General features: G+C 36.1%; 1 protein-coding gene across 1 annotated transcript in view; it reads left to right on the top strand.

Moving 5' to 3' along the window:
• The window catches only part of GPM6A (glycoprotein M6A), a 117,975-nt gene that overhangs the window by 58,983 nt on the left and 30,993 nt on the right, over positions 1–27,999 (top strand). The window contains exon 2 of the mRNA XM_051618990.1: positions 19,161–19,353. Within this exon, the coding sequence (XP_051474950.1) occupies positions 19,161–19,353 (193 nt within the window). The remainder of the gene's footprint in view (positions 1–19,160; positions 19,354–27,999) is intronic.

The raw sequence follows: 27,999 nt of genomic DNA, 5'->3' as shown, positions 1-27,999 counted from the left end.
AATGTAACCACAAAACAGTTGTGCCATACTTTTGAGAAGATATTCCAGTCTAGAAATGACAAACAAAAATTTTGTAAAGAAATTTTTTAAAAGAAAATTTCATCAAAACAGATGTTCCTGCAATATATGTTATTCCTATTGAAGTAGCCTTTTTGAAGTTAATTTTTTAAGCAAAAGAAATACTTTTTTTTTAAAGATCCAAGACAAAAATGTGTAGCTATTAGCATCATGCTAATGCTCACATTGCAGTGACGTACTTTTTCTCTTAGATTCCAGAGTAATTTTTTTCTGATGTGCAAGTAGAAAAAGATGCAAAGATATTTAATATTTTGGACTCATGTAATTTGTCTTAGCATGCTGTAGGTTAATTTTGCACATGTGAACAAAAAGCACTTTGATATCACAGTGTGAAGGCAAGCACATAGAGGATGCACGGGATGGGATAATGTGAAAAGTAGGAGAAGGATTGAGAAGCAATACTGCTTTTGGTGATAACATCTACTTCATAGCATAAATCATGAAGACACATATATGTATTTGTATTGTAAGAGAGAAAATCATGGTCACCTATCTAGCCTGTGTTTCTCCTTTAGGACCTTTTTTAGGGTAATCTTATCTGCAAGTGTGTTCCTACAGCTGTATTGACTATTAGTGGAAATTTAAAAGGTAATCTTCTAGATTATGCAGCTTCTAGACACTTTCAGTGCCGTACCACTCTTTCTTACCTACAGTTGTCACACAAATGCCTAGAGCTAAAATACAGCACTATGAAAGACAAGAGTATATATTTGGAAACACAAAATGTAGAGTAGAAATAGATTCTAAAATTTTAACTGATTTTGACAAGCAGTAAGTTCATATTTTACAGCCAGTGTCACTGTTTGTTTTTCATTTATTGGAACAATGATGTGTGGTTATTGCATCCCTTATCATTGCATCATAAATAAACATTGTACCAAATTCCCAGGCAATGCACTGGCTGTTTACTCTGACAAAAAGTGCATATGGAGCAGAATGTGACCAAATGTTTCCTAACTTTAGGTGTGTGAAAGGTGGGCATAATCTAGAAAATGAGCTGTCTTTTTTTTTTTTTTTTTTTTTTAAGAGTAATTCTGAAACCTAGTGAGCCAGCACAGTTCTCAGGAAGCCTGTTGGTAGGAATCTTTGAAACTATAGTAAGGTTTAAAATAAATAAAATATATAAAACAACAACAACAACAACAAATCAACACAAAAAACCTTCCATCAGCAGAGCTGCAAATTGGTCCATGCTGAAATACCATCTGCTCTCCCAAAAAATGACTTTTTACTAGAAGGCAGCATGTTTGGCTGAAGATGCAACCTGCCTTGTGTTTTGCAGCTTTCCTTTGTTGTACTTGCCCTATCATATTAGATATTTTCTGAAGTCTTTAATTTTTTTATTAAATGTTAGTTGAGTGGATCTGAAATGTATACTTGCTGTCTGAAGGTAAGCCTAGGTTTCAGAAGGATTGCTATGTTCCCTATGATGATCAGCTACAGTATTATATTGACCTTTCCATGTCTTTCTAGAGTGATTTTCCTCCGAAGACACTATTCGAGAAAACAGAAGAAAGTCTTCTAATGTCATTTACATGAACTCATATAAACATTGCCATTTGTGCTTTGTCGAAGTGAACAGTTTTCTGTCATTAGAGGGGGTATACTTGCAGATTCATTAGTGGCTTTTTAACCTAGCTTTCTAGAACTTGTTGACAAAATGTATTTTCAACATGTAAAGCACGTGTTTTTGTGCTTTCCTAACCTGCAGAAAAGTTTATATGGTTTGAGAGTATGATTAACATTATGCTGTTTTGACTGGCCCTTCTTGTCAGCATTTTAGGTGTATGAATTTTTTTTTTATTTTGGCAAGTATAAGCAGAGTAAACTTTACTGACAACAAACATAAGTCTCTCTATGTTATGTTTAACAATTTCTTTGCTTATCCTTCAAGAATGACTTCCCCTTAATCGGCAATTCATTCTCATAAAACTATACAATTACTCATGTCATTCAATGTGCCATTACTCGGTGATTCAGAGTCCAAACATGGGCCATCTTCTAAAAAATTCAGTTGTGATTCTACTGATTCAAATGCCGGGTTTCTGGAGACCACTTTGTGTGATTGTAGGTAGAGTTTACTTCAGTCTAATCAGAAGGCCATTGGTCTACTTTCTTCAGTATCTCACTGAACTGCAGGAATGTAATTCTCCAATTTCAGGAATGGGGTTCTTTCTCCTTTTGCATCATCCTTCCTCTGAGTCTCTTTTTATAAACATTAGTCAAAAAATTACTTTTATATTCTGAATTTGCAGTCTTTAAAGTCATTATAGAGTTAGTCTATTGTCTTGCAGGAGAAGCATTTGAACTCCTAGTATTCCTGGAAGATGATGCTTAAAAAAAGAAGAGTAGTGTCCATTTCATCTGTTTTGCCTTGAATCTTGTATTACCTGGTTTCTTCCTTTACTGCAGGACTCCTTCAGTTCCTGCTTTGGGTCCTGAAACCCTATTCAAAGGTCAATGTGAATAGTGTAATATTTTTACTTCACTCAGACCCTTCAATAGTCTGTGAAGCTAAGTCCACTGGTAGTGCCCTGAAATTTCAGATTTCCAAGTCTGATGCATAAATTTTGGTAGTGTTTCCTATGCAGAAAAGCAAATTTATTATTTTTTAATATAAATATATTTGGGTATGCAAGCCTTCTCTTGGTGTGTAATGTTGAATTAAGGATAAGCAGAAGCTTATGAGAAATTATGTAACTGTAAAAGAAGTCTTTTGTGTCTAGCTTCTGTATGTATCTACATGCTTAATATGGAAGCTAGTAAGTAATGTCTGTTTGGAGTCTTTTGGTTATATTTAAAGTGATACTGTGCTGTAAATATTTACCCTTTAATATACTCAGTAAGTGCACAGCTGCCTCCCTGACCATGCATTCTGCAGCCACAATGAGATTTGCCCACCAGAAATTGTCTAGCTATTGAAAAATCAACTCTACTCACAGTGTTCAGTGAGTTTTGTGAGCTGTGTAAGGGAATAATTTACTGCAAATTGACTTTTTTTTCCATCATCTCTTTGGATGAATTTTACTAGACCAGGAAGCAGATGAAATCCCTGGAGGCAGCTGAATTCTTCTTCCCTGTGCTAGAGGCTGTAACCTAGCCTGATCATGATTAATCCATGATTGAAAAGCAATTGGCAAAAAACTTTCTGAGATTGCATGTAAATACAAATATGCTCCCTGAATTTAAATGGAATTGAATATCAGATTTATTTTTTTTATAAGAATGCGGTGGAGTGACTAATGGAATTTTGGAAATTTCCCATGATATTTATCTACAGAATGTGGAATTAAAATAAGTTATAGTTGTTACAATAGCAGTTAGACCAGTTTTCATAGTGCTCTCTGATGATGCTTGCCTGATACAGCTCTGAAATCTCCATGTAGGGAAGAGAACACTGGCTTTGGAGAGAACTTTCATATATTCTTCTGCACTCAGGTTTTGCTAGATTTGGCTGTGTGTTATGCAGAAGACTAAAGTATTTGTCTTTAGTAAACCAAGGAAACAGCATTATAAATTCATACCGACAGTGATGCAATGTTATCAGCAAAGTATGTATGATTCAGATTTTTTTATTATAACACTTTATGCATGAGTTGTTTGCAGTTTACTGATGTTTCACATGTCTTCACAGAAAGAGAAATTTGTAACTTTCTGTGTTGGAAAACATCCTGTTCAAAAAATGGAAATTCTCAAATCAACATTGTTTCAAAAAATTAAATAGAAATTTTGTGTCCTGGTTTCTGTTGTCATGTCTGACCCCTGGCTCCAAACTCTGATCAAAATATGAATGTCATTAACTTGCATTTTTCTCTTGTGCATAGTTACTCAGTTAATCTTCAGCTTGTTGGTATGCTTTCAGAATTGTTTACAATACTGAATTCAAAGAAGAATAGAGTTCACTTAAAATTCAGTATTTGAGTCTATTTCTTTTCACATTCATTGAGGATAGGAACTCAATAAGACTCCCTAGACTGTGACATTTTTTAAAGCCTTACTTCTGGAGAAGACTGTGCTTACCTAATTAAATCAGTGCACAAAGGCTGCAATGGATTACTTTTGACAGCTTCAAGTTTTTTTCAAGATAGTGGTTTGCAGTTGTTGTGACTTTAGTGTAAACATGTACATGGTTTCCTTTCTTCTGAAAAGAAATATTAATTATTAAAAAGGTGTTTTTAATAGTTAGACATAATGGTAAACTGCTTTATCAAAAAGGGTTTGATGCTATTCTGTTCATGTTTACTGAATAAGTAAGGAGACTTACAGTTGAAGATAACAAAATGAAAAAATACATTAATATTCATCAAGTAGTATTAGACCATAGTCACTATGGGACTTAAAGCAGCAATGTCAGGTAAAAACCACTGCTGTAAAAAAAGACAAATGTCTGTTATTTGTATGATAATAACAGCAATGTGTTCCTAAAGCAGCTGTTGTTCACCTTCTGTAGTGACCTTGCCTTAAAGCAGCAGTATATTTGAAAAGATAATATATTACATTAGAAAGCTTTTAATCTCAAACCTTTTGAGAGTATGAGAAGAATTCTCTGTGTCTCAAAGACAAACTAGCATACTACCTGGAAATGTTGTTTGGTTAACCATATTAAAATTACAACAAATATTTTAAATAAGGAAAATCCAATATAAAACCTACTTTTTATAAATAGAATTTAAAAGACTTTGTTGCTAATGATCCTGATACTTTGGTGAAATTTTCTTTTGCATATACCTATGGCTTATTTCTAAATATGATATATTGATTTCTTGGCTTTTTTTGCTTTGTTTTGTTTACTTTCTTAGCCTGGAACTGTGTCAGTGAAATAATTTACATGAAGGTAGATATTTCTGGCTGTGAAATGTGAGATTAGAGGGCATCCCATAACAGTGGTGTAACTGTGAAGAAATACAGAGATCTCCAGCTGTAGAACAAACCAGCAGAACAGGACATATTTGATAAATGAGAGCTAACGTTCATGGACTGTGGCTTCTGCGCAATGCTTTCTTATTTCAATATTGGCCTGCCTTTTTCTATTTAATGTATAATATTTCCTTTCCGTGGTTATTTGGAATTTGGGGAAAAGAATAAAAGTTATAACAGTAAAACATTCTAAAGCCAGCGTAAACTGTACTTCTGCAGGCATTTCCCACTTTAATGTTAGACAAGGGAATTGGAAGATTCAGAAGGTAGAGGATGAAACTAGATCTATTCAGGCTATCAGTATGCTACTGAAGTTTAAGCAGTGTGGTCATTTTGTATTTTGAGCAAATCACCTGTAGATTTGTTCCATTCTGCATCTTTTGAAATGCATAAATTAATACTTGATTTCTTTCTGAAAAGCTGTTTAACTGTAAGTTGAATTTTAAGGATTGGGTTGTATAGGTGGTATATTGGCTTCTTGTAGTTTTTCTTGCTTGGCCTCATCAATGCTTAAAAATTATTTGTAGGTGTCTCTCACTAGTAGGATAAAAATTTTAAATGACAGATTTAGTTTTATTTTTAACATGATTCCCAGATCCTTTGCTCTTTCACAGATCTTTTCTTGATTTTTCATCTGCCTGCCTTAAAACTAGTTCCCTAACCTTAGATTTATGGGAGGAAAAAAAAGTTTGATGCATAACAATTGTATTTCAGGTTCTGTGCTCTGGAAGAACTCTTTACCGTATTACCTATTACCTTCTCATCTTTCAGCTTAACTTAGCTGAGAAAATAAACCTTGCTTCTAGCTTAAAAGGTTCAAGGAACAGAATTAGTAGAACATTGTAATTTTATGCAGCAATCATCCTTCCAATTATATATATATATATATAAATTAATTGAAAAAAGAGTTAGTGACAGAAAAAAAATGACAAAAGTGGAATAATGTAGACTATCTAAATGGAAAATATATTAAGATTTATTAGTGGTTTTCAGCATCCTATCTAGATTGAACTTTGACTAAACTATAAACTTTGATGAAAATACTAGTATCTGAGTATCTTACAGATGAACCTTTGTGAAACTAGAAAGAAATTAGTCTTTCATGGCAAAGCAGCAGTTGAGTAAGAGTAATATGAAATATGATTTCAGAGTCAGTGCTCTTAAGACGGAATATTCTTCTCTGCCTCTTGTATATTAGTTGTAATTGTCTTCAAGTATTTTAATATACAAGAATAAACCCTTTTTCCACCTTATGAAGAGAGAGAAAATAAAATACGTGCTTAATGCAGACTATCTTTGGCTAAATTCTAGTATGCCTGGTTGAGAGTAATTTTCCTTGATGCAGTTATTCATTCCTTTACTCTAAAAATTGTCACTTTATTAAGTACTTGGTCAGTTTTTTGTTCCTGTAGTCAGCAATAAACAGTTTAACTATACTGGGAAGTGGTTTAGGTATATGATCTTTCAAGGCTGATCGAAGTTGGCTTCTGCAGATATTTCTGTTCAAAAGAAATACATAACGTGAGATCTTGGTAGAATGAAAGTGACTCAGTTCCGGCAAAAAAATATTCAGTTTGATATAATTTGAGATTATTAGTTGCATTCTTGAGAAAGTATGTAACATTGATCCACAGAGACTTGGCTTATGTCCTGTATCTTTTAAGTTGTTATTAATGAAAAAAGTTATCTAATGCTTCCATTAAAAGATTATGTTTTTATTTCCAGGCAGAAATATTCAGAATAGTCAAAATTTTGTACTGATTATTTCTATGCTTCTTTTTTCTGCTACTTCAGTTGAAGTTATTCTACCCTTTTGGCTAATAAATACATAGGACAACCTGTGCATGTTCATTTAATTGAGAAGTATGTCAGTGCCTTGGAGGGGCGAGGTGAAATTAGTTAGCTATAACAAGGATGAGCATGAGAGAAGAAGGAGGGGATGCAGTTTTGCCACACGTTATCCCCCAGAGCAGATGAGGTTGCTGTCTCCCAGTTTTGAGGAGATATAGCAAGATTATGTTCATCGTTTCTCAGGCAAACAGGTTTTCAAGAGAGTAAGAGTAGCCAGGATGAAGACAGCCTGAGAGTAAAGGGAACAGGTGAAGTCCAAGAAAGGCTTTTGAGATGAAAGTGATGTAAAGCAGGAGGACATAGGATCAGAAGTTGCATATGATGTAGGAAAAAGAGCAAAGGCTATGTAATGTCAAGTAAAATAAGATTTTCATTGCTACCATATCCAAGAACACAGGATTTTTGAGTTCTAGAATTCCACTGCAATCAGCTAGCAGGTATAGAATTTACACTCCCTCTCTGCTTCAGTAGTGGAAAGATTGGTAAGGCAAAAGGGCTGTTTTAAGGCAGCTGAATATTTGGTAACTTATTCTTACACTTGTTGCCACTATGTCCTGCACAGCAGCTGGAAAATTTCCTGAGATCAGAGTATTCACAACTTATGCCTAATTGTATTTTTGTTGTTTCTGAGTGTTGAGTACACACAACTGGAAATAAGAACAATAAAGTGGGTTTTGATTATATAAAGAGCTATATATACATAAGTATTCTGAAAAATCATAATATTGTTATTCTGAGTACCAAACTGAAAAGTCATTTGGGAAATAATCTGTTTGTTCCTCTGTTCCACCACCTGAGAAAAAGGAGGATGTTGCCTTCTCTAAAATTAGGTTATTTAAAACCATAAATACCTTGTAAATATGTAAGAGGTTTGTAGAATATTCCAATTAAACAGTTGAATACACAACAAATTCATGGAGGAATGTTTTCTGAATTTTCAATATTTTAATTCTACATACACACAAAAAAGAAAAAAAGTTGTGGCTTAAAGCCCAGTGTAACTCAGTCTATTTATGAATGGATAAAAATTACTGCAGAATTACATTTCAGTATATGCTTTATAATAGTTGTTCGTTTGGAGAAATAGCTCTGTTAAGACTGAGGAGAAGGTTTGAGTGATTCCTATGAACTCTAGGTGAGAGGAATTAAAAGGATATTTATGTTCTAGTTTTATTATCCATGGCATTGTCATTTGCTTTATAACAAAAATACTAAATGTTGCATAGAATTAGAGTTCTTACAAACTGTTATTGTTTCCAGCAGATCAAAACCATAATTATAAATATCTACAATAGTTTCAATCACGATCTATGCATTATTGATACATGTTTTTATAACATGTTTATTAACAATAATTAATTGTTTATTTAATGTAAAAGTCTCAGACGCATTATATATAAAGTACATATTATGGGCAAACCATTTGAATTAATTGACCAAATTCTTCTTTATTTGTATCACATTTGTGCAGCTAGTTTGTTTTATTCCCATCCCTTTAGCTTCAGAGAGATTTTGAAACTGACAAACGTCTGTATTAAATCAGCCAGCAGGTTTTTTAAGATTATGAAGACTGACTGAGTTATGCCTGACTGATTGGTATTTCAGGCAGTGACTGCTCTGTGTCAGCAATTTTAATACTTATGAACTGCTAGTTTAAGGTTTGTCTCATTAAGCAGCATTAAAACTAATGTACTGAAGAGTCTGTAACAGCTAATCATGATGCAGTTTTCTGTCCATTGTCATAATCATCAATGTGGCACAAATAGGAATATTCATATTTGTAGTTTCTTTCACAAGTGTGAATGTGTAAGATTTGGTATGTATGTACATAAAATATTTTAATTAATACTTTGCCTGGAAAAGCTGCATTAGTTTACATTGCAAGGTATTATTACAGTACCAGTAAAAAAAGAGTATCTTCTCCAGTGTGTGCAGATCTTCCAATGCTTTCACTTAATAATCTGTTACTCTCTCACCAAAGCATTACTCATTTGGACACAGATAATCAAAAACAGCACAGGCATTTATAAATATCACATATGTAAAGTTTTCTATATGAATGTGAAACAATGGAAGTGTCATGTATACTGACATCTAACATTTGGTTAGAAAAATCCAAGCCAGATTGTGTCCACTTTTATAATTGTTCCTTATATAGCACAGTTATCTAGAACCTGTTTCTTACTAGGTTTTGCATCTACTTCTACATGGCCAGCAGGGTGAGGGAGGTGATTTTCCCCTTCTATTCTGTTCTGGTGGGAAAGACATGGAGCTGTTGGAGAGGGTCAAAGGGCTGGAGCACCTCTGCTATGAAGACAGGCTCAGATAATTGGGGTTGTTCAACCTAGAGAAGAGAAGGCTCCAGGGAGACCTTATAGAGGCCTTCAGGTGCCTGAAAGAACCTACAGGAAAGCTGGGGAGGGGCTTTTAATCAGAGAGGGTAGTGATAGGACAAGGGATAATGGTTTTAAACAGAAAGAGGGGAGATTTAGATCAGACATCAGGAAGACATTCTTCACCATGAGGGTGGTGAAGTGCTGGAACAGATTGCCTAGGGAGGCTGTGGTGATTATTACAACCATCAAACAATATAAATGGGATTAAGCAACAGTAATCGTGGCTGTCAGGGACAAAAGGGCGAGGAGATGGGAATTGCCTTATAAGGGGCTTGACACACCAAGTAGTAGAAAAAACCCAAATCAAACCCCAAAGACATTGGCCTAAAACCATCCCTAAACTACTACTGCTTCCTCTCAGTTGTATGAGTGGAAGTTAGATGTTCTCATAGATGTTTAGCCAAGAAAGCAATGAATTCAGGTATAGGATGAGGCTGTACTATTCGGAAATAATTGTGGTGTGATGTCACCTAGTTTTGCCTGCCTCATATTCTGTGTGTTTCATTGAAGTTACAATGTTAATTTAATTTTCAATGTTAAAATTTATTTTGCAAACCACATTTGCAATTAAGTGCTTGCTCAATACATTACTAAAAGGAGCCTTGTGTAGTATCTAGTAAAGGTACCAGTTTCTTTGACAGACTGTGTGTGAGATGTGCAGCCAGGAGCTTTTGCTTACATTAGTTCTTTGTTAGAATTAAGAATTGACAGCACTGGGAAAGGTGACACTGATACTTTAGAGGAAGCATAAAGCAAGCAGTATGTTCTCTTACCTGTCAATCGAAGAAGAAGGAAAAAAAAAATAAAATGAAGAAAATAAAGGCTGCTTATCTGTCTGATTGGCAAAGCGAATGAGGCATTTTGCTGTAAAAAAGTAGTTCCAGTCAATCCAAGGTAATTTCCCTGGCACTATTGGGAGTTACAGAGTAGGAAAGAGATGCAGAATAGATCTTTAGGATGTTGTGCAACCTCTGCCAAAGCTTGGAATGTACCTTCACTATGTGAAATCTAGACCCTTGATCATGGATCATGATGACATTTTCCTGCCAAGCCACTGATTCTCTGCTGTCACAATAGCTTAGACCTGCGTTCCGTGGAAATATACTAATCACATTGATTGCTCTACAGTGCTCTTTTTTCAATGTATGTTACTTATCAATTCTCATAATTCATTAAAAAGTTATTCAACTTCAACACATACTTCTGCAGAATACTGTGGTGCTGCAGAGGAGTCAACAAGCTGATTGACTGGTGCTAAAAGAGTACAGTCCAGTATAACAGAATATGGATTTTTGTACTCCTACCATTGAGCAGTATGACCAATGACAGACGGGATGAAATTATTATATGTGCTGGTTAATTCAGATTTCTTTTTTAGGTATATTCAACATTTATAATTTCATTCTGTTCCGTGCTGGTCATTATAATAGAAGTGTGTATATATTTATAGTGCGTCTATCTATCTATCTATCTATCTATCTATCTATCTATCTATCTATCTATCTAGATACAGTTATCCATATCCTGCTGTGTTTCAGTTACCCAGGAAAAGAGGCTGTAGATAGGCTTCTTTTTTTTTTCCCCTCCATATTTCAGTGTAGTTAAGAAGGATGGAACAAAACAGAAGCATGTTTGTTATCTGTGAGATAAGTAAATACATACATGTGGTTCCTAATCTAGAACGAGAGGACCTCCTCTTCCTTGCTGTTAAAGTTGCCATGCTATCCACTTTCATTAGAACTAAACCCTTGTTTATTTATGTTAGATGTGTCTTTAAATTCAGTTGAAAACTAATTTTAATATAATTTAGCTCAGATATAAAATAAGTCTTTAATTTGGCTTTGAAAGTTTATTATACCAGGTGATGGTGACACAGAATTATAGATCTCTCTGCCAGGTGGATTTGCCAAATATAGTTGTTTGAATATCTCAGTGTTATTCTATTGCAGACTTCTTGAAATAATGTTTATTCTCTGGCTATGTAGCATATTTTGTAATTCTAACAGTGTACATTAAAACTGTGAATTAGTTGGAACCAATCTAAGCAATCCATTTGAGATTTGGTTACCTTGAATGTAACTGAAGAAATGAGTTCTATGCATATGATGATACTGCAAGTGTATTTCTGATATAGGAGGTACCACGATGGATTATTAGTAATCTTGCTGAATTAAGGTTTGTTTTTTTTTTTTACTGAAAGGCAGATTTTTTAAAAGTTTGAATTAGAACTCAAGTTTTGAGTGCTTAATAAAAATAAGGGACAATTCTGGGTAAAATGATAGCAAATTTTAAGCAGTGTACAAAATGTAAAGATTTTATTGCTCTTGTTCAGGTTCAATTGTTACTGTTTTCTATTACTCAAAGCAAGAGAGTATCAGTTTGAAGAAGGGAGGGAGGAATTTTGTGTCATATACTACTTTTTATTACAGTGCCATGTAATGTACAGATTTTAACCTTGGTCCCGTGTTGAGTGCAGCAACTGATGCATTTATCAACTGCAGAATGACTGTAGAGGCCTAAAGAATAGCAGTTTGATTTTCAGTATTAGTTGATTTCTGAGTAGTTAACCTTCAGCCACACTACAAAGGTAACAAGTCAAAGTAGATCCAGTACTGATACACAATTTTATGTGTAAGTGGATACCTGCATGTTTGTTTTGTATTTTCTTGGCCTTTTCCGTGAAAATCCTTTTATGATTGTCTGTGAGCATTACTCTTTCTCTTCTACATATCACGTTGTTTTTAACAGTTTGATCAAAATACTGTGTTACTTCTTTATTTTTACACTCTCATCTTAGCAACCAGGATCTCAGAATCAATTCTATTCTAAAAGTCATTTCTGTTGCTTGATACATAATTCTGTAATAGTAAACATTCTCATAGAAAGCTATTTTAAAGAAGCAATCTCTTGAACAAGACCTAAAAGGTCTTTAATTGTTAGCATTTCACATAGCAATGTGAGGAAATTTTCTTCTACTTTCCAATAGATCTTGTGTAATGGCAGAAGGTGGGAGCAGAGTGGCGATGTATCCCATGACTCTGGGATACGGTTAGTGAGCAATCCTGTGGGATATGTATGCAATACTTCTTGAAAAGCTTTTCCAGATCTCAGTACAAGGATGATCTTTATTCTGCAGCTTTGTTAAAATATATCTTATGTGTCTTGTCTCTCTTCTGTACTTGGGACAATACCAAGGAAGCTGGTTTGCTTCTGCACGTGCTCTGCTCTGGTGCCTTGGAAAACAGACGAGGAAGTCATACCACATGTTGAATAATTTGGGGATTTTTTGGTACTAGATCTAAGAAAGTACAATGTGTTTTGATGGATGCATTTATCAATTGAAATATTACAAAACACTAGATCGACTTAGGTTGAGGCTGGCTTAAAATTCAGAACTAAATCTGCATGTTTGATGATGGACTGTGAAACTGTATTTGAGTTGATTGGCCATGAAAGCTGTGTGACAAGTGGTGCAAATATAGTATCAAAAAATGCATGCCTAGCCAAGCACGGAAGGCACAGAAGATTTTCATATTTTGTATTCTATTTCAAGTTTATGTAGTGCTCTTGCATTTTACTTGAGCTCTGCTGTCCTGTCTCCTAGTATTAGACAGAAAAATCTTCAAGAAAAAAGAAGTTAAGAAAAAAAATCAATTAAGTGTTGAATTATACTCAGAGGTGCTTGTTCCCATTGGAGATGTAATTATCTGTGATGAATCAGTAATGCATTGGAAATATGTGATTAACCATCCTAGAAGTACTAGCTGAAATTGTATTCAGGAAAAAAGCAAACCCAGAAAATCATTCCATACTCTTTATATTTAGTTTTAATGTTATGTATATATATATATATATATTTTAATCTTTCTTTTCTCCATGTTAATTTTTCCATAGATATCTGGGTTGGATGGGTTTTCTTAACAGTTTATATAAAAGACAGTAGTATAATTGTGTTCTGAAATTGGTTCTTATATAATTGCTTTAAACTTCACTTTCACAAACCTATGAGTTGTTAGCCCTGATTGTTTTGTCTGTTTGTTTGTTGTTTTGTTGTTTTTTTTTTTATTTGCTAAGTGTGCTGACTGGAAATGAATTGTATGTTTTATTTGTCAGTTATATGTGCTGATTTGCACTGAGGAGAAAAAGTTCCCATATCACTAACATACAAACAAAGAAATTATTGTGGAGGTGCAATTTATGTACATAATTAGTAAGTAAATCACAAGGGCAATTTCTGCTTCTGCTGAAGATCTAAGTCTTTTGCCTTCTTAATGTAGAGAACAGATCATCTAAACAGACAATGTCAACTTGTGTTTGGCTGTTACACTTAGAGATATGTTAGAAAACTTGCAGCCAGAAAGGAGCATAAACTTGAAGAGATGTGCACAGGTTTGACTGTATAAGGAACATATTACAAGCCTTTTAAAACAGAAGTTTATATACCTATATCAAAGGTATTTCTAATATAGACAGTAATAATTATACTAAGAGAAGCAGAGGCAGTTGTCTATGAGATCTTTTCTGACTGGAAAGTGGGTGTATGTAATGCAATGTTAATGTACACTATTTTGATAGCTGAACATAGCCAGTATTTGGAATTCTATTTTATCCATGTAAAATAAAATTCTGTCTTTTCATCTTCTATGTATTTCATTATTATGGTTTATAGGAAGAAAATAAAAACAAAAACCGCTGCACAGTTCTGCATGTTGATATATAAAAAGCATAGTGTTTTGGGTTACTTTCTGTGCATTATTTAAAAATATGTGTTCCCAGCAGATCTAGATTTTCACCTGAAGGAAAATATTGGTAATCATAAGCAAAATAAGAACAGTAAATGCTGCATTATACTGCACAAGGTTTTTGTGCAGGCTTATTGTGAAGGATGAACTGTTTGGAAAGTATTGAAACCTGTATTTGCAGATGAAAACAAACATCAAAGGAGCTATAATATTTTTTTATCTTTCCTAGTTATTATTTCTGTGGATGTATGTTTCAACTGCCTTGTGAAGACAGTGTTCAGAGTTGTGAATGACTGCCTGTCTCATACAGACGTATATACAAATTGCACAGCTGAATCACATTCTGTGCTGGTGGTTCAAATATAATTGTGCCAGTTAAAATAGCATTTCTATTGTTCTGCTATTAAACAGCTATTTTCACATTCTGAACAGTCAAAAGAAAAGAACCAGAGCAAATGTTACACACAGCACAATACCTTCTGTGGTGTGTAATGATGTGGGATATCCATTTTAAACTCTTTGTCCTGATTCACTGATTTTCTTTAGTTTTGAGTTGATTTGACAACACTGAAAACTCTAGAGTTACTCATTAAGTAGTGAGAAAGGTAGTAGGACTGTGGAAGAGCTGAATAACTCATAGAATCATATGAGTGAATGCCAGGTTGGAAGAGACTTCAAGGATCATCTGGTCCAACCTTTTTAGGTGCTACTATAGTTTACATGAGAAAGCTCAGCACCCTGTCAACTGAGACTTAAAACTGTCCAATGTGGGGAATCTACCTCTCCCCTTGGGAGACGATTCCAATGTTTGATGATCCTCAGGGTGAAAAACTTACCTCGTGTGTCCAATGGGAATCTCCCAGGAGCAACTTGTGCCCATGACCCCTTGTCTTTTCCATGTGACTCCTTGTAAATAGGGAGTCTCCATCTTCTTGGTAGCCACCTCTTAAGTACTGGAACATGGTAGTCAAGTCTCCCCTAAGCCTTCTTTTCTCAAGGCTGACCAAGCCCAGTTTTCTCAGTCTGTCCTCATATGCCAGGTCCTCCAGTCCTCTGACCATCCTTGTGGCCCTTCTCTGGACCCTCTTCAGCCTGTCCACATCCTTTCTGTAGACCAGGGACCAAAACTGAACACAATAGTCCAGGTGTGGTCTGACTTCTTTATCTCTGGTGGTGATGCCCTTGTTGATGCAGCCCAGCATCCTCTTGGCTTTCTTTGCCACTGCAGCACACTGTTCCCTCATGTTGAGCCTGTTATCCACCAAGACCCTCAGGTCCCTTTCCACAGGGCTGCTCTCCAGCCAGGTGGATCCCAGTCTGAACTGCACTCCTGGGTTATGTATTCCCAGGTGCAAGACCTTACACTCCTCCCTGTTGAACTTCATTAGGTTCCTGCTAGCCCACTCCTGCAGCCTGTCCAGGTCATCCTGGAGGGCGGCTCTCCCTTCCGGAGTGCCAGCCTCTCCACTCATCATAGTGCTGTCAGCAAACTTCATCAGGCTGCTCTTGATCCCAACATCCAGGTCACTTATGAAGATGTTAAACAGCATTGGGCCCAATATCAATCCCTGGAGGACCCCACTTGTGTCTGGTTGCCAGTTGAGGAGGAACTATTTACTATCACCCTCTGGGTATGGTCTGTCAGTCAGTTCCTCACCCATCACACAGACCACTTGTCAAGGCCGTAATGAGTCAGTTTCTCCAGGAGGAGGCTGTGGTAACTGTATCAAAAACCTTGGGGAAATGCAAGTAGGTGATGTCCACCACTCGCCCTGCATCGATCAAGCAGGTTACTTTGTCGTGGAAGGTGATCAGGTTTGTCAAGCACGGTTTGCCCGTGGGAAATCCATGTTGGCTTTTCCTAATCATGTACTTCAATTGACTTGTGACTATGCCCAGGAAGATTTGCTGCGTGACTTTTCCAGGGCTGAAGTGAGACTGAATGAGCAAGGCCTTGAGAATACCTAATTATTTGAAAATTGAGTATGTTTGGAGAAAATTTTTTTCCAGCATTTTTTCTGTCACTGAAGAAGTCTTGAACTGGTAAAATGTACTACTATCAAAAGCTTCCTTCAAAGGCTTATAGGCATGGATATTTTTAATGCAAGAGAGGAACAGAAGCACTCTTTCTTCACAAAATATAACTCTGTTTCACTTACTTTTCAAACTTTGAAGAAATTATGGGAATTAAGAAGAGATTTGTTTCTGATGAAATTTTTTGTTGGATTGCATCGTATTTAATCTGTTACAACTTTACTGTATTATACTGGTTTTACTTTCATGCTATTTTACTGTGTTGCACTGTTTCAATATATTCAAGCCAAAGTATATTACTGACCCTGGATTTGACTTAGCTTGTGACATCTGAAGGCCTCCTCAGCTCTCACTGGACCTAATGAGTGAGGTGCAGCAGTTTCAGGAGGCAGTGCACAGCCGGATGTTTCTGAGTAACAGTAGTCATGCTACTAAATACAGCAGTTGTATGAGAGTGTGACCTTAATGAGTTTTATTATAGTTCAGACTATCACCTATTTCTGTTCCTGTATTGTCATTTCTTTAACTTTCTTTCTTCCATTTTGCCTGTCTCAGTGGGTGAAAAAGAAATAATTACAAAAAACTATCTTCCACCTCCCTGCCCCAAGCTATTGCAATATTAAGAAACACTCTCCCTACACATCCTGTAAATATTTAGGTCTACTCTGTTTCTTCATCTTTGACTTTACAGGCCCTCATACATTCCTCCTGTTATCACTCTACTGTTGTCCCTCTGTGTCTTCTTACTTTTTCATATAATGCTGACAGGTGTACAATGTTATTGCTTTCCTGAGGCTTCTTCTGCTGTTGTTCCATGCTGAAAATGGCAATGGGCATTTTGTGATAAACTCTGATATCATGCAGCTGTGTATTTCCCTGAAGTCCATGTTCAAAGTATGCGTTTTCAAGATATTTTTACTATTTTCATGCATTTTAGTCAGTAGATTATCCACTGAAAGAGCCTTTTCTAGTATTTGTGTAGACTTTTAAACACTAAGGAATTAACTACAGTTATTGTTTAGGTAACCTTGTACAACTGAAGAGCAATTGCCTTCCCTTAAACATTGCACAGGGTAAAATGTATTGAAAGAAAATTAATCTTCTATAGCAGTTTCTGATTCTGTGCCTTTTTGGTGGATATCTTCAGTTTTTCTTTTGTGGCATTTGACTGATGCACAAAGAATTGGTGCATCGATTGGTGCATCAAATCAAGAATACACCCGTGGGTGCTGAGGGAACTGGTGGAGGTCATTGGTAGGCCACTCTCCATCATCTTTGGCAAGTTGTGGGCAACAGGAGAGGTGACTAAGGACTGGAGGAGAGCAAAGGTCACTCCAGTCTGCAAGAAGGGCGAGAAGGAGGATCTGGGTAACTATAGACCGGAACTATCTCTAGGCATATCAAGGGTGAGGAGGGGCATTAAGAGCAGTCAACAAGGTTTTACCAAGGGAAAATAATTTTTGACCAAACTTATAGCCTTCTATGAGGAAGTAACTAGGTGGATAGATGATGGCAGGGCGGTAGATGTGGTTTATCTTGATTTCAGTAAAGCATTTGACACTGTCTCCCACAGCACCCTCATAGATAAAATGAGGAAGTGTGCTCTTAATGGTCAGGTAGTGAGGTGGATCATGAACTGGTTGAAAGGAAGAAGTCAGAGCGTTGTGGTCAATGGGACAAAACCTAGTTGGAGGTCTGTGACTAGTGGAGTCCCTCAGGGGTTGGTACTGGGACTGGTACCATTCAGTATTTTCATCAGCGACTTGGATGAGAGAACAGAGTGTGCCCTCAGCAAGTTTGCTGATGACAAAACTGGTAGGAGTGGCTGACACACCAGAAGGCTGTGCTGCCATTCAGAGAGACCTAGATAGGCTGGAGAGTTGGGCAGGGAGAAACTTGATGAAATTCAACAAGGGCAAGAGTAAAGTATTGCATCTGGGGAAGAACAACACGATGTCCCAGTACAGGTTGGGGGCTGACCTGCTGGAGAGCAGTGTAGGAGAAAGGGACCTGGGGGTCATGGTGGACAGGAGGATGACCATGAGCCAGCAATGTGCCCTTGTAGCCAAGAAGGCCAATGGCATCCTGGGGTGCATTAGCAAGGGTGTGGTTAGTAGGTCAAGGGAGGTTCTCCTCCCCCTCTATTCTGCCTTGGTGAGGCCGCATCTGGAATATTGTGTCCAGTTCTGGGCCACTCCATTCCAGAAGGACAGGGAACTGCTTGATAGAGTCCAGCACAGAGCCACAAAGATGATTAAGGGAATGGAACATCTCCCTTATGAGGAAAGGCAGAGGGAGCTGGGTCTTTTTAGCTTGGAGAGGAGGAGACTCAATGTTTACAAATATGTTAAGGGGGAGTGTCAGGACGATGGAGCCAGGCTTTTTTTCAGTGATGTCTAGTGATAGGACACGGGGCAATAGGTGCAAACTGGAACATAGGAGGTTCCAGATAAATATCAGAAAAAAAACTTCTTTACTGTGAGAATGACAGAGCCCTGGAACAGGCTGCCCAGAGAGGCTGTGGAGTCTCCTTCACTGGAGACATTCAAAACCTGCCTGCACGCATTCCTGTGTGATGTGCTCTAGGTGATCCTGCTCTGGCAGGGGGGTTGGACTAGATGATCTTTCGAGGTCCTTTCCAGCCTCTAAGATTCTGTGATTCTGTGACTCTGTGCTGTGGGCACGAGCAATTCTCTTGTCAGCACTTTAGAGATGAAAAAAATGGAATAAACCTATGGTGATGGGAGGAATTAAATTGGATATTCTCTTTCAGTGGTTTTCCTGTTATTGAGGATCCTCCTTAGTAATCTGATAGGTGAGCAACAGGGATTATGAATATAGATATAATTTAGTATTGACATTTTAACCCCTTTTGAAGAAAAGCATAAAGCTACACAAGCAATTGTTTAAAGTTTCATGTTGATCAGATGGCATGTCTTCATTTAATAGGTCAAGTAGCAACTGATAAAACTAAAAAGTTGAATTAAGCTCTGTCTCTTCACAGATTTTTTAACATTATAGATTGTTATACTTGACCTAATCTTTCTTCAGCTTGCAGCCTTCAGTCTGCAAAAGTGTTTCTCAAGGCTCTTTTTGTTTTCTTGCTATAATATCTTAAGACACAACTTCATTTTTTTTGCAGGGTGCTTCGAGTGTTGCATCAAATGCCTGGGAGGCATTCCCTATGCATCTTTGATTGCTACCATCCTGCTGTATGCTGGAGTTGCACTATTCTGTGGTTGTGGGCATGAAGCACTTTCAGGAACCGTCAACATTCTGCAAACCTACTTTGAGATGACAAGAGCTGCCGGAGATGTTATTGATGTCTTTACCATGTAAGTTACTAGTTTATTTTTATTGTTTTCTTTTAAAACTGCTGAAAAATTCCACAAGTGATATAAATTTGACTGAAGAAAACATATTGTAATGAAAATTACAAAAAGAATTATTTGGATTAGCTCAGCAGATGAAGTTTTGATAGAATTGATATTTTAATTATTTACAAGAAATTTGTAATACTATTTCATATCCCATAGTTATAATTTATTTTAAAACTAAATATTACTATCCTTTTTATCCTGTGATAAGTTCTGCTTTGAAAAGTGTGAAAAAAACCATCAACCAAAACTAAAGAAACCTCTGTACTCTAAACAGCTAAAGCAGAAGTGTGCAACAAATAACAGATTAGTTCTGGGAATAAATGCGATAAAGAAGTAACTGAAGAGTTGTTCAGAACCCTGAGGCTTGAAATGTCAAAACTTGATTGCCTCTCATTTTCCTAAAATTCATTGGTTTTGAAGTTTTCATGCTTTGCCACTCCTGAAATCTTATTTCTGGAAGGCCTTTGTTTTGTTGAGTATCTCCTTCACTTTATCAAATTAATTATATTTAACAAATATTCTCTAATCTGAATTTGAATGATATATTTTCTAATCTCTTTAAAGTTGTCTTTTTGAAACATGATTTTCTTAGATATTTGAAATTCAAGTTCTTCTGGTTGCTAACTAGAGGTAACTAAGGCTGAAGCATTCCATACTCAAACTTGAAAACCTATTATTTTAAGAATGCTTTTTGGATAAGTGAAGTGATTTGATTATTCATCAAAACATTGACCTCTTATGACGGGTAGTTCCATGGTAGTGGAAGCTCAGTCTTTAGCAGTGATCAAAAAGCAAACCTAGTACCAGGAGCTACTGGGAAAAATAATAGAAAAACAGAGAGCGTACTTATGCCATTGTATAAACCCATCTGTATCATTAATACTGTGTACATTATTGGTGTGCCATAGAATGCAAAAACAAGGATTAAGAGAGTCATATTAGAGTGGCTACATGGTTAAATGTTGAGTATAGTAGGACTCTTCAATCTAAAAGAGGATGATTAAGAGTTATTTGGCTAGGGTTCTGTAAGCTCTCAATGTTATGAATAAAGGTGTGCAAGGTTAGATTGTCTTTCTCTTCTGGTACAAGAAGTTTGAGGTATCAAAGGAAGTTATTAGGCAGCAGTTTCAGAAGAAATAAGTGATGGTGCTTCAATTGTTGTATAGCAGGCTTGTGAAGCTAGCTGAATTTTGTGGATGACATAAGTTTACATGACTTTAAGGATAATATTAGATAATCTTGGAAAACAAATCCATAGGTGGTTTCTAATGACATACAGACTTATTCAGCTCAGGAAGTTCCAGAGACTACAATAGTTGACACTGTCAACTTGTTGGCTTTTACTTTTTTTATATAATCAATTTTTGAGATAAGAAAATGATCAAGATATATATTTGATCTGACTTGGTACCACTGTTTTCATGATGGCTAGAAACAGAATCTTAAATCTTTTATGTAGTGGTATATTAGCAACATCTGTGAATGTTCGTTGTATTGTTTGTGGAAGTAACAGTCACAAATGAGAATGTACTAAATATGTATGTTACTGCTATGCCACATCCAAATTTCTTCTTCTGACTGAGGAATTTAGATGTTCTTGTATGTTAGCATATTGGGTTGATAGGATGTATGTGACTTCTGCTTTGCCTTTTTGGCTTGTCATTTAGAATAATGGATCTGATCTGACTTGGCGGCTAAGGTTCATTGTTATCCTGAATGGAAGATCAGTCATTTTATTAGGCTCTAGTTGATTTTATTAGTCCCTAGGAAGCCATTAGTGCAGAACAGCCACAAATCAATACTTTCTCTTCATAGCAAGTTTTTCAGCTTTCCTCTGTCAAATATTTAAGTGAAAGCATCAGTCAGGAGATGTAGTTCAAATGCACATAATTCACTGGAAATTATTAAGGAAATTTAAAGGTGGTGAGTTTTTTGTTTGTTTTTTTTTTTAATCTTTTGTGTGGTTTGTTTGTTTGTTTGGTGGGTTTTTTTGTTTGGTTGGTTTTTGTGGTTTTTTGTGTTTGTTGTTTTTTTTTCATGGCATCTTATTGTTTGGCTTAGCTACTAGCTTTTCAATTTGTTTGTTTTACTTTTTGCTTGAAGGTATGATAAACCAAATTCTTTCCTTGGTAGACCTACTGGAATTGAAATTTCAGTTTGTTTTGTTCTGTCTCTAAAGTTATGTCTTACAGGGAGTATACGTATTGAAATGGAAATAAGACTTATTTATTGTTCTGATTAGAAATAATAAGAATTTTTAGAGGATAATAAATCTATCAGTGTACCCTACTAAATTCTACTTTTTAAGGGTAATTTAACACACTTTGACTCTGAATGCTTCTAGTGCTGTGAAGTGTTTCAGTGTCATGGTTTAACTCAGGATCAGCAATTAAACCAATGACAACAATACTCTCTGTCCCCTCACCCTCCCACCCACACAGGGAAAGGAGAGATTAAGGAGAGAGACATCCAGATTGAAAACTAAACTAGACAGTTTTAATTAAATACTAATGATAAAAGAATATATGTACAAATATATACAAGTATGTTCAGGAATGTGCAAAACCGTTGTCACCTCCCCTGACCCCCAGCAACTCCCACAGCATCTCCTGAGCTGTGAGCAGTTTTAAAATGTCCTGGAGCTGCCAGAGAGAGCAACAGAGCAAACAGGAGCTGAGGGGAGAGGTATAAGGGTCAGGATGCACAACCTTAGGGATCAAAGAAGGTGGATAGACAGAGTCCTCCCTGAACACTGGCCGTGGACAGAAGAAAAAGGAAAATGGGACTTGACTTCCATAATCCCTGAATTTATAGAGAGGTACGTGTATGGGATGGAATAATTTGTTTGGCCAGTTTTGCCATCTGTTAGTCTGCTCCTCCCTACAGAAGGGTGGTAGATACTGCTCTCCTGCTCCTTTAGTGCCTGAAGCAGCAAATTCAACAAGCAGAGCCAAGTACCCTTGCTCTCTCAGCAGTAACGATAAACATTCTATTCCCATAGGATAGAAGAGGCGGTCTGAGTGCTGACCCTGCAGAAGGGACATGGTTCCTGATTCCAACTCCCCTGCCTCTTACCAGAGTTGAAGTTGTATATACCAGCTGCACTTCATATCTACTTTGGAAATACATATAAGCAGTAAATATTTATAACTTTTAAAATTAAGAGCAAGTTTTGCAGCTGGTTTTAAAAGTACTTAAATGCCAGGCAGTTAAAGAAATTTTCTCAAATGTATTATTTTCTTTCCAAGTTAAAATATAGAATTATCATGGTTAATAATTGTAAGGTATTGGAGACATCCTGAAGAGATGCAGGGTGGGATAGATCGAGTGTTTTAACAATTTATTTATTTTAAGATTTTTTTCTCAAAGTTCTGGATTGCAGCCTGACTTGAATATCTTCAGGGTAACATGGGTAAAACAGGTACTCTAAACTCTTGACAACTAAAATAAATCAAATGTATTCAAATTTATGCCTACACATACTGTACAGACAGGTATTCCTTATGGAGATAGCGTATCTTCAAAGATCACAAAGCTGAATGAGATAGACTCCTCTCTTTACACAATCATTTCTAAATCCTTGAACCATTAATAAATTGGATGGTCATAAAAGACATTTGGAATTATCAGTGAGCGACCTTTTCATTGGGACCAATTGCTAATTATATTGCTTTCCAAATCACTTTTGTGAAACTTCATTCCTCATAGTCCCAGACTTCTTCACTATCAACATCATCATTAATTTAACAGTAACTGCCTTTTTTTTTGTTCCCGAGTAAAGATATGTTTGTTTGGGGATTTAATGTACAGAATTCATAAGCTGTTGTTTGGGATGTGGATTCCTTCAGTAGATGTTGAGTGGTTATTTTAATTCCTTGTGATTATCAAACGTATTGTATGAGACCGATTTCTATATTTTTCCACTGTTTGGAACAAATTCCAGAAAATCTTTTCTGTAGGAAATCAGTAGCACAAGGTATGTTTGGTGTATTTCCTAACAGCATCTTTTCACAATTCTTCCTCTTTAGTATGCAAGGCCAGTAAGTGCCATCTGTCACATGCTTCTGATATATAGGCCACAAAACAAGGGAATCATTCTCTTGGAGTCGAAAATGCAGAAATCATCCTGATAGAAACATTTACATTTTCCTACTACAGTCAGAGCTAATTCAGGTCACTGTAAATTCACTTCCTTTTAAAGGTGTGAAACCAAATAATAAACAAAATGAAGTTACAGTTTGTAAATCTGTTGTCACCATCTTCTCTTTTGAAGTGTCACACTCTACTGGAGCCACCTTCTAACAGCTAAAGATTTCCTTCCTTTTGAAATGTGTAAGCCTATGTTCCAGATGCTGTGGTCTCCAGGTTTAATGCTTATTGATAACCTTTCTGTTTGTCAGTGTATAGTCTATTAAAGGGATATTAATTTTTAATATATTAATGTATGTGCACCTATTTTCTTATGAGGAAAAAAAATGTCACATGTAAGATTTTATATCCACTCTTAGTGTTTGAAAACAGTGTTTTGAGAGATAGATAAATAGATGTTATTCTGATCTTCTGCTGTTCTTTTTGTTGGCTTTACAGCTTTCACAAGTTAAATATTGGTACCACTAAAAATATTGTAGTTATAACAAATATTATTACACTAATATTAATGTAATCCTGTAAAGGGTATTACAATGAGACCTCTAGTAAAGGCTAGCTGATATGAAATATGACATTTATGAATATTTGCGTTAGACCATGTGATGGTTCTGTTATGGTCAGCTACTTAGTATACAATAGTATACTAAGTATAGTATACAAATAGTATACAATCTGGTTTTCTCTATACATCTGTGTTCTGTTGCAAAAGCTTAGCATTCATTTATATACACCACATTAGTAGGGTGACTGCCTGTGGTTGAAGTCAAGTTTTGTACGGTCATTTCTCTGAGATGTGTACTGCTTTCTCAGAGTCGTATACGGCCTTTGGTAAGGATTGTCTTCACAATTTTTTTTATCAATCAAATGATTAGTTTTTCTAGGGAGTATGATCTAAATTTTTTAGCTTCATATCTGTAACATTTGGATTAAAAGGTTCTAGATAATAGATTTTATTGTTGCATAGGTCAATTTGATACCTCTTCAGTTTTCTGAAAAAAAGTTATAAATATCAGAAAAAATACTGTATTACAAAGTATTTTGCAAATGCCATGCTTCACAATTATCCTTAAAATCCCTGAATATTATTGCATTGATACATGTAAAGTGTAGTTTCTTCTGTGACAGCAAATTATTTCAATTGTATGCTGTATAAGCTGATAATTGTCCTCAGCTGTGAAAAATGGACAACAATGGGCTGAAAAATGCCTTGTTTAAAACCTCTTTTGACATCTACAGAGAATGTACTCTCTTGGTCTTTTTGGGGTGTAAGCTCTGAAGATACAGTCCAGAATTAAGTACAGGAATCATATGGTTACATATACATTAGAAAGCAACAATAACACAAGAGAAACTGATCAGTAGACCTAAATACTTGGTGACAATAACTTGTTGTTCACACAGTATTTATTTCAGAGACTTATTTGGGACTCAGTTTTGCCTGATACGATGGATTGAACATCCATTAGTGGCTGAAGCATAGTAGTAGCACTCCTGAAGCATAGTTCCCATGTACCTTTATTGCAAAGGAATCTGTGTGAACTCTGCAAAATGTGATACAAACAAAATTTCAGTAAAGGGGAACAGCTACAGGGACTCAAAATAAAAAAAGAAGAAAAAGAAAAAAAAAAAATCTATTCCTGAACCAAACCACTAATGGGGCTATAGCTAGCCATAATTTCTATTGCTGTAAAGTTAAAAGTATGTTCACTGAGCTCAGTGATAAAAAGACTTCCAAGCTAATGAGACTCCCCTTTGAATTCTTGTGCTTGGATTCTGACCACATGTAGAATGAAATTATCTCTGTAAGGAAGGTCTGATTTTGGCCCATGTGTCTTGCTTCAGTATTACATTTTGACAGGAACCACCAGAGAAAGTGCAAAATTATTGAAGGATACATTTTCATTTTAACAAAAATGTAGTTTACTTGAGGAGATGAGTCTTTATTTCACTGGAATGGTTAAGTCACACATAAAAAGTAACACAGGACAGATATAACATAATAAAGATTAGTTAGAAAACAGCATTTTAGATCTGGTATTGTTCAGTAAATGCATGTAATATGACAAAAGATGTTAGCACCTGAGAATATGACCTTTGCAAGATTGTACAATACTGAAAAGTCACATTTTCTACTCACTCAGCTGTATTATGTAGCCTAGTGTTCTATATTATCTTAAAAGCAAAACCAATAAGAACCTATTTAAGTAAGATGTAAAATGCAAATATGTGGTCCTCTAATGAATGTTACTGTGCACTAACTGCAATCATTTTTTTTTGCCTTCTTCAGGCAAAGAGGGGTCCAGATTTCTTCTGTAATTAACATCTTTAGAAGTGCTTCTAAGAAAATAGTCTTGATAGAGGTGAGCAGACTAGTAGACCTAGATTGTCAGAAAAATCTTTTGAGAAGCAGCCTCATCCATATGTCATAGTCAGAACGTTGTGTTTTGGACTCAAACATTTCAGGGTCACTTAGATTCTTATGTGAAAGGTATAAGATTCATAGAGAGGAAATGTGGGTTTCACTACTAGTGTTCTTCTTGCATTAGCTTGTGAGTTCTCTACTGCTTTTAGAGCTGCTTCATGAAATCTCACCTTAAGTGTCCCATTCCTGGGAAGGAAGAAACTATCAGACTTTCAGAGGATGATGATTTAGGGTTGTATTCTGCATACCTGTAGAGACTTGTACACCACACATCAATCAATCAATGTTAAAACTTTTATACTATTGTCATGTTAAATCAATGGGATTTTGTGTCACATCAGCTGCTGTTCAGAGGAGAATCACAAAATGTGGCCCTTGCAGAATGTGAGTGTAATTTGCATATTATAGTATGATTGCCTCTTCTTCATATAATCCTAACAGTCTGGCTTTATTTTTAAGCAAATTAATATAATGATATACAAAATTTCTCCCAGAAATACAGAATCAGAGGTTTTATTTTGTTTTATATCTACTTAAATAAAAAATACTTTTATGTCTTCACTGCTCTTATCCTTTGTCCACTTTTAATCCTTTCTCCTTTTATCATTTCCATACAAACTTTAATGGAACAATCCGTACTTGAATTTTGTTTCTTTAGATTCTGTATTAGCCTAATCTCAGAAAAACCCCTCAGGGATCTAAGTTATCATCTTCTTCCTAGTTTCATTTTCTCTTTTCCTTAACAAGGATATTTCAGTTTCCTTTGCGTCATTTATGTTGTTACCTGGACTTTTTTGGTCTTACTTTGTAGGTGATACATGATTATTAATAAATCCTCCTTTCTCTCTGCTGAATATTTGCCTTCTGAAATTGGTCTTTGCTAACAATTCCTCTATGCTTCATGGTATCAACTATCTTCTTTGGACTTACACCAATAAGTTGTTCCCAGCTGCTTTGCAGGAGAGCCTGAGCACCTCTTTTAAAAATTTCCTGGGTCATGGCTTCTGCATACCCTAAACAAACCTTCTTGCTTACAAACATCCTCTTGTACCTTGTCTGTCTTCAGAAAAAAAACACTTGCAAAACTGTTTCCACAAGCTTGAGATAGACTGAGAGGGCAGACTGCTATCTCATTCTCTTAACAGCCTCTTAGGATCAGTCCCTCAGAGGACATGAGGATCGGCATGAAGGCCAGCATTGCTGGTTTATAAAGTAACATTGTGCTGCCTAGATGTGAACATCGAGTCTTCAAAGTTCCTTGTGTTTGAAAAGATAGATTAATTTTTAAAAATCCCAAGCCCCTAAAAACAGCAAAACTGACCTACCCTGATTGTAGTGAATGCATGCATTTCTCATCTTTCTAAATGGTCTATGACAGCTATATAAAAAAGCACATTTTTAATAAGAATTTGTACTATGATTATCTAACTAACTTTTTAGTTCTTTGATAGCTTTGGGATTTTATTTTCTTTACTGTGTTTTCTTAGCTTGGGAATAAGTATAATTATCATAGAATCATAGAATGTTTTGGGTTAGAAGGACCTCTAAAGCTCATCTAGTCCAGCCCCCCTACAATAAGCAGGGACATCTCACACTAAAACAGATTGCTCAGAGCCCTATCAAGCCTGACCTTGAATGTCTCCAGGAATGGTTCCCCCACCACCTCTCTGGGCAACCTGTTCCAGTGATCCATCACCCTCATAGTAAAGAACTTTTTCCTAATGTCCAACCTAAATCTACCTCTCTCTAGCTTGGAACCATTACCACATGCCCTTGTGAACAGGTCTTCCCCAGACCTTCTTATAGGCTCCTTTCAGGTACTGGAGGTCTCTGTAAGGTCCCCCCAGAGTCTCCTCTTCTTCAGGCTAAACAACCCCAACTCCCTCAGCCTGTCTTCATATGAGAGGTGCTCCAGCCCTCTGATAATTTTCATTGCCCTCCTCTGGACACACTCCAACAGGTCTATATCCTTCTTGTGTTGGGGGCTCCAAAGGTGAATGCAGTACTTCAGGTGAGGTCTCACCAGGGCA

This window comes from Apus apus, chromosome 4 (assembly GCF_020740795.1).
Source record: "Apus apus isolate bApuApu2 chromosome 4, bApuApu2.pri.cur, whole genome shotgun sequence".
NCBI classification, from domain to species: Eukaryota; Metazoa; Chordata; class Aves; order Apodiformes; family Apodidae; genus Apus; species Apus apus.
This window is presented reverse-complemented; position numbering and strand designations above follow the sequence as displayed.